The sequence below is a fragment of the Phycodurus eques genome, chromosome 3 (genome assembly GCF_024500275.1).
Source record: "Phycodurus eques isolate BA_2022a chromosome 3, UOR_Pequ_1.1, whole genome shotgun sequence".
NCBI classification, from domain to species: Eukaryota; Metazoa; Chordata; class Actinopteri; order Syngnathiformes; family Syngnathidae; genus Phycodurus; species Phycodurus eques.
In genome coordinates this window covers 13,067,506-13,075,731 of record NC_084527.1, presented here as the reverse complement: position 1 = coordinate 13,075,731, position 8,226 = coordinate 13,067,506, and the positions used below count along the sequence as shown (strand labels likewise).

The window sequence follows — 8,226 nt, the reverse complement described above, 5'->3', positions numbered from 1 at the left end:
TAGAGATTCTTTCACATAGCACTAGAGGAAGACGACATACCCAATTTTGAGAATCTAAGTTTGAAGCCAAGGAAGAAATCTCGTTGACAATATTCAACGACCCATTTTCCAAAGCACTCGTCCTCATTAGGGCGACGGGTGTGCTGGGGCTGGAACCAATCCCAGCTGATTTCTGGCGAGAGGCAGGTCACACCCTGGATTCCAGCCAATCGCAGGGCACATAGACGAACCATTCACACTCACACCGATGAAGACTTTAGTCTTAAATAAACCTAACATGCATTTTTTCTGGAATGCGAGAGGAAGCCAGAGTCCGCTGGAGCTGAAATTCAAAACCAGAACCTCAGAACCGTTAAGTCTGCCTGCTAATCACAACTCATTGAGAATATTTGTAAAAAGAAAAGGCTCAACTAACGGGTTGTTCTTGCCAGACACAAAGTTTATTAATATGTACATATACTTTCCCCCTGTCATTAAATACCCCACCACCCCTCCCTCCCTTCCCTCCCATTTCCTCCCTCAAGTCCAGTTCCCTCCCAAAGAGAAAGGTCGTCCGGCTTAAAGAACACTAGTTTTGTGCAGCATATTGCTTCTTAAGACATTTGCGAAAAAAAAAAAAAAAAAAAAAATCCATAAATTAAAAATACTACCTTTTCATTTTTCTTCTCCAACATCAGACTGCTCTGAATAGAATCTAAAAAAATATTTTAAGAAATAGCACATTGTCCCTCAGTCTGGCTACATAACAGGAAGTTGATTTGCATTTTGTTTTTTTGTCACATGGGATGGATGAACCCTCCTTGCTTGAAGTCAAATACCGTTGGTCTCTGACTGACTGAAATTATCGCTGTACTCTCTTTAGTGTCTGTCGATCACACTGCGTGTTTCAATTGGAATAAATCACCCTTTAGGAAAGAGTGCCAAGACTTTTTGCGTTACGTGTGCAGGCAGAGAGAAGGACAGTGTGATACGAACGGCACTCGAGGAAAACAGGTGTTGAAGTCACAAGGCATGCAAGTTAAACGTGAGTCACCACCAGATGTGTGAAGTCTGCATTCAGTCAGGCGTGTGCGTGTATCAGTGTGCATTTCTTTGTACAGACTTTTGACCCACACTGGATCAAGAGAGAGTCCTGTAGGCATTTGGCTTCCCTCATCCAGTCTGTTTGTCTGTCCCTGTAAAATCCAGTCTGTTTGGCTTCCTCCTCTTTAGCGTTAGGAAGCACAAGAGGGTCACACACGGGGGGAGTATTTAGGGTTACTTGGCACCTCGGTGAAAGATTTCAGCTCATAAGGGATCCCCGTGTCCACTTCCACGGGCTTTCGGGAGAATAGCAGCCGGATATCGTTGTGCAAGTAGATCTTTCCAGATTTGGAGCTGTGGAATCTGAGTTGGAAAAAAAGAAAAAAAAAACTAATGGGATTCCAGTACTACAGTATATAGAGATTAACTCATTCACTGCCATTGACGACTGAGCTGTGCATGAGTTCCTGAGGTTGTACAATTTGTTCATTGCATTATTACTATGGTGGAAAAAAATTTAATAATGCTGTATTCTAAATCAGTTCTCTATGACGGTGGTCAACCTCTGATTTTTTTTTTTTGTTTGACCTCAGGGGTTGCGTTGCATAGTTAAATGTAATCGTATTGATATATTATAACCTGATAGTAAAAATATATATATATAAATTCATATTGTATCATTATACGGATATAACACGCAAATAGACTAACCACATTATATAGGCTTTGAGACTCTCTCAGTGAGTTCTTAGGCAAGCAAATTCAGTGTCTGCTTTTAAATCTGCTCTACTCACTTTTATATTACTTACTTTTTCATTTGTTCTTGTATTTTACCGTTTGTAGAAATCGCTCAACAGTTTAATTTATTTATTGACTATTTCTATTGTGACTGTGTGTGTAATTTTGTTTTCAGAACATGCTTTACAAATAGTTATTTTCATTATACAAAACTTAACAGAAAAGCATAGGAATCTAGTAATAATAATTGGACTACAGGTCTCCAAGATTGTCCTTCCTGTGAAAATCAGCAGAAGAAAAATAATAAGACTAATTCAAATTGTCTCAGTATGTGGCATTTAAAATAATTGTAATGGAATATGATGATGCTAAAAAGGTCGCAAACGAAAACAAAACATTTTAAAGTCTTGCTCAACTTACTCAAGGGAGAACATGTTGATTTGAGTGCCCTACTAAAGGGTAACCTCGCCAGCTGACTGCTCGGTGCTGTCATGGAGAACTACTTTAAAGCTACACTGGTACCTGAGATGTATCAGGTAGCAGAGAATCTTCCTGCCATCTAGTGGCGCGCTCCCTGGTGATCCCTGTTTCTTTCTGTCCACCTCCTCCTCTACGGGCATCAGGAAGATGCGATGGCGCAGGAAGGTCATGTGATTGGTAGGCATGTCTTCAAAGTTGTAGGTCACCAGGAACATCTTTACCACAGTTTTGTTGGGATTAAATAAGGTCTGGAGAGGAGAGAATATTAAGACATAGTGGTTTCAGTTTAGTTTTAGGATGGGTTTCTTTCCTAATGACAGTAAAAATAACATATTACTTTGATAAATGTATTGCAGTGTTTTCCAACATTTATTGGGCTAAGGCACATACAACAGTGCCTTGAGCTATGAGTGACTCAACTGGGGAGTTTTTCGAGATACAAGCAGTCGGTCGGCCAATTTCTCCCTTTGACTTGTGAGCAACATTTTGAGATTCAAGCGCCGGGTATGGTAGCAGTGAAATGAAGGGAATTACTTATTGTGTATATAAAACAAGAACGTAGGTTTGCCTTGAAAATGTCTATTTAGCTAAATGCCAATTTAAAAAATATGTAAAATGGCATTGACGGGCTAACGAATCGAATTTATGTGGCTGTGTTATAATAACGCTTTGCATCAAAATGTGACAAGACTATAAACACATGACAGACAATATAACAATACTCACCGGGATATGTTCTTTATCCTTTGCGAAGAATGACTGACTAATGACTAGATTGTGATCATGTCCTTCATGTATATCCGCATGTCTATTATATTGGCGGCACGGTGACCGACTGGCTAGAGCGTCTGCCTCACAGTTCTGAGGACCGGGGTTCAACCCCCGGCCCCGTCTGTGTGGAGTTTGCATGTTCTCCCCGTGCCTGCGTGGGTTTTCTCCGGGCACTCCGGTTACCTCCCACATCCCAAAAACATGCAATAATTGGAGACTCTAAATTGCCCGTAGGTGTGAATGGTTGTCTGTTTGTATGTGCCCTGCGATTGGCTGGCAACCAGTTCAGGGTGTAGCCCGCCTCCTGCCCGATGATAGCTGGCATAGGCTCCAGCACGCCCGCGACCCTAGTGAGGAGAAGCGGCTCAGAAAATGGATGGATGGGATAGATGTATTATATTGCCCCCAGGTGGCCAAGGAACACACACACCACAAGCAGCACAATGTCCATTGAATTGAAGCAAAATGTGGCAAAAACTGTTGAATTTCTTAAAATTCTATTTAATTATGTTCTTACTGTATGTTTTTATCAAGTGAAATATTAGAGAGTACTATTTTTCACATTAAAAAACACAATACAAATATTTTTATTGGGTTTTTGGGGAGGCCGGACCAGGTTAATGGCATTTGCATTCATTCGAATGGCTAAAGCCAGTGATTTGGGTTACGAGCGTGGTCACGGAACAAATTAAACTCAAGGCACCACTGGACTCACAAATGTACTTTGCTCATTGTGAAATCTGGGCCTGTTTATTATCCTGTGTTGGGTGAATGACAACAGGTACATGATGAACTTACCACTTGAATGGTCCCTGCTTTGGGTATGCTGTATCCTTTCTTTCCCAGCTGCTCCAGGGATATCAAACCCTGTGACACAGAGTGAGAGAAGTCCTCCATTATTGTGATGCACATAAATTATATTCCCATTGTTGTTTCATACATTTTATTCTAGCCATTCATCCAATTTCTCGAATGCTTCTTCTCATTTGGGTTGTGGGTGAACTGGAGCCTATCCCATGAACACCTAAGAACAATTTAAGAGTGTTCAAGTGAACCTAACATGAATCCTTTTGGTATGCGGGAAGAAAATGGAGTAACATGCAAACTTCAAACAGAATGGCAATAAAAACTGAAAATTTAAATAAAAATAAAAGCCGAGCATTTGAATCTAAGAGTTAAAAAGTTCCAGCGGCAGTGAACCCAGGAGCCTCGGGGCCTCTAATTCAAAAGAGCTGTCCCAGTTGGTCTTCGGCTAAAAAACTGGAACAGATAAAAGCTCATGAGATCCACTCGAGATAACATAATACAAAACTAAGGTAACAATTAGATGCGATAAATGAGAGAACACATACATGTAAGGAACACATGCCAAGGGTCTTTAGTTATTAAGTGACAAGCAGATGTCAAGCAGTTTTAAACCTAACTAAAGCAGTTTTCACTGACCAGGAAGGGAGAGGGGGCACTGTGCTCGGAGATGTCGTAGTACGTAACCTGCACGGGTAACGTGACGTGCTGCGGGCAGTAGGAGCCGCTCGCACCGATCTCCGCCGTGAAGCCTTCAATGCGGCCCGATGGCGAGAAGCGTCCCTTTAGCATCGACTCCTAGGGCACACACAACAGAGGGAAAGTGGTCATGGTCACCACTAGTTGTACATGAATGAATCACTGGATAGTATACAGTATAGTTCAGTTGTATTTAACTTTTCAGTTCAATTTCATCCCTAAGAACTGTTTTTTTTAAAACGCACGCACGCACGCACGCACACACACACACACACACACACATATATATATGATTTTTTAAATATTTTTTTATGTACAATACTTTTTAACTGAATCATATAAAAGAACAGTTATGATTATTTTAGTTCATTCATTCCCAGCCATTTTCAAAACAATATTGTGAACTGTCACAATATAAACACCGAATCTACAAAACCCGATTCTAATGAACTTGGGACGTTGTGTAAAACGTGAATAAAAATAGAGCACAATGATGTGCAAATACATTTCAACCTATAATCAATTGAATACACTACAAAGAAAATGTTCAAACTGATGAACACTGTAGTTTTTTTTATTATTTTCTCATTTTGAATTTGACGCCAGAAACACATTCCAAAAAAGCAGGGACAGGGGCAACAAAAGACTGGGAACGTTTAGGAATGCTAAAAAACAAAAAACAAAAAAACAAAAAAAAGGAACATATTGTCACCAAAAACATCAGTTTCTGACCAAAAAGCAAGTCAAACATCCAAACTGCCTGCGATGACTTTTTGTGAAAAGAAACATGTCAAGCAAAACAGTAACTTTGACACAAATATATTTGTTTTGTGACACCTCAAACTATAAAACAACAAAACAAGACAGAATGGGCTTTTGATGGCAAAATAATTTAATTACAGACGCAGTACGTAAATATGAAAGGTTCCAAAAGCGATCCTGACTCACCGCTGGCTTCGAGTCAAACATCAGTGGTTTTACATGGTGTTCGTCATTCTCTCGAACTGCATCATCATCTCTCAGAATCGCGACATACACTTTCTACTACCTAATGCGACACATACTGTTTATACCATTTTTATACTGTACATACTCTGTTCACGAGTGAGATGGCAAAACCTGTCCGACTTTCCAGCGTAATCGACGTGACAAGACGAAATTCAACGACTTGGGGAGGTGCGCTAACACTGGGTTACAAAAACAATATTTTTGTAAATTGTCTGTTTTTTCAACTGATTTAGGACAATTTTACATTGCTTAATCTGAAAATGATATCCATTACTCTTGTTGTGCACTGAAGTTCGCTGTTGTCATTATGGCTAAAACAACAAATCGAATGATGCCCTAAGATTTTTGTGCATGTTACTGTACAGTGGAACCTCAGTTGAACGGACTAACAGGGGCAGAGGGGGTGATGCGATATAGCCGATTTTTTTATTTTGAGGCCATATGAACCCATATTACAGTACAGTACAAAATTATAGTTTAGTAGATTTCTTTTCATGGCCTAAAGTCTAGTCATATTGTATATCTGTGACCCGGTAATATATCAGTCACATTCTCTGCGTGCATTTTTTCTTTTTCTTTTTTTTACCTCAAAGTTTCCTAAAAGTGATCTGCTGATTGAAGAGGTGGGCCAGCTGGAACGGGCCAAGGTTCTGCTGTCCGCATGTCTACCGCTGCGCAACTGCCGGCTGAACACAAGGACAAAAACACAGAGAACAGAGGTACATAAGTGTGGACTCATTTTGAATATGTCAAATAGATTTATTGTTTGGGATATGAACACACTATTACAATGTTATGTGGACTAACGCTCCAGTTAACACGACTCACACTATTTGCATATTTAATTGCACGCACTTAAGACACATTAACTCTCAATTACTTTGTACGCCGATGTTTTCAATGATGAAAACCAAAATCAAAACCAAAACAATACTCACCTTTTTATACGCGCACCACTTTTCAGTCGTCTCCCTGACCTTGTACAGTCTGTGGCACACTAAACACAAAGATGGGGAAAATGTTCATTTTGATAACTGCAGTTTCATGTAAGCAAATTACAGTACACTTTTTCAACTCAAGACCCAAGTTAGAAATTATTTTCTAGAACCCCAAAGTATCATGTATTGTCATAATATCAAAATGATAAACCACGCAACAGCCATGAAAAATGAATTAAACTATTTGACACCAGATTGCGTCCCTTCCTGAATAGCAATAAAATCTTCCCAGTATTTTACTGCGGCAATTTGGGACCTACTTTCATGTTTTGGAAATACTGTATACTTATGCAGTATATTTTCAGTAATATACTATCATTTATTGTACATACGTCACAGGTGTCAAAAGTCAAGGCCCGTCGGACAGATCTGTGCCTCCACGTCATTTATGTGGCCCACGAAATCTTGCTAGTTTCCTTGACCTCTGTTCAAAACTAGTTATCCATATAAAAATTATAATAATCAAAGGCAGAGGCAATTATGTAACATAATGATACAATTATTAAGGTTTCCATAGAGAACATGTTTGGTAAGGGAAAAGACTGCTATGTGCTCTCTCCACATACCTAGTTCAAATACAAAAACAGTGCAGCTAAGCTTCTGGCTAGCGGATATTATGGCGAGCAATATGCTTTGGCAGAATGCCCAAACTTGTGAACTTCGCCTCTTCTCTTAAAATGGAGCCAAATAAATAACAAAATGGTGCTGCGATTTCTATAGTATAATAATTCAAAGTTTAAATTGTTACCGTTGCCTGCATCCTTCATTTCACAGAAGACAAACCATTTATTTTCTCTTACTATACCCAATGTGAACAGAGCCTTGACCTACTATAAACTACGGCCTTTGACACCCCCTGAACAGTGTACATCAAGCAAAACGACAAGGTCCTGTGGGGAGTACTTCTGCATTGAAGCGCTCTCGTCCTGACTAACCGTTACTGTCATGTAACATTAACAAACGCTTACCGCAGCACCATTCATCGTAAAAGTCACCCAGCTGTCAGGTGACCCTCGGCTATGTCATTGGTCACCACTCGGGACGCTGGCTCAGTCTCCTCCTCATCGTTGCTCTTTGTCATCTTAGGCTAATCGTTTCGCTTCGTTACATCGTATGTCGTGAAATTTCAAAGTCAAACATCCAAACTGCCTGCGATGACTATGATGTCATCACTTTTAACCTTGCTCCCTTTGTACTCATTCATCCGTAGGCAGCCTTTGATCTTTTTTTCCTACTCAATCGCAGTGAGATCACATGTGGTCCCAACAGCCTCGCACCACTTCACTTATTGACCTGTGAACTCTATTATAGTCACATCACACCACCAGCCACAACCTACATTCAAAGCTCTTTCTGGTCTTCCTTGTGTTCACATATTCACTTCCAGAACTGTTGTACGAGAGGATGCATGTGCATGTGCCATTGTGTGTATTTCTGTGAATGTTATGAGCCCACTCGAGCTGGAACAATGGAGGCCAAACACGTCACTGGGCTTCATTCTGGAGATACTCGCGTTGTTCCAGGCACGGTAATCTTCAACTATTGTTCAATGCTCTTCCCCCCCCCTCCCATGTTTGTGCTTCTTGCAATCTGCGTACATATGTGTTCTGCCCATACAACAAAAATCTTATTTCTACTACAGGTTCATTTGGAACTGGGCACTGGAGCAGAGCTGTTACATTTGCACTCAAATATATTCACCCAA

The 8,226-nt window shown here is 40.3% G+C and overlaps 1 protein-coding gene across 3 annotated transcripts in view; it reads right to left on the bottom strand.

Moving 5' to 3' along the window:
* Positions 1-498: 498 nt before the first annotated feature.
* The window catches only part of LOC133400010 (atos homolog protein B), a 38,627-nt gene continuing 30,899 nt past the window's right edge, over positions 499-8,226 (bottom strand). For all 3 annotated transcript variants that reach the window (XM_061672128.1, XM_061672131.1, XM_061672129.1), the window contains 6 exons: positions 6,462-6,520; positions 6,110-6,209; positions 4,456-4,614; positions 3,811-3,879; positions 2,284-2,489; positions 499-1,386 (listed from right to left, as the gene is read on the bottom strand). In XM_061672128.1, coding sequence (XP_061528112.1) covers positions 1,233-1,386; positions 2,284-2,489; positions 3,811-3,879; positions 4,456-4,614; positions 6,110-6,209; positions 6,462-6,520 — 747 coding nt within the window. In that variant the 3' untranslated portion in view covers positions 499-1,232. The remainder of the gene's footprint in view (positions 1,387-2,283; positions 2,490-3,810; positions 3,880-4,455; positions 4,615-6,109; positions 6,210-6,461; positions 6,521-8,226) is intronic.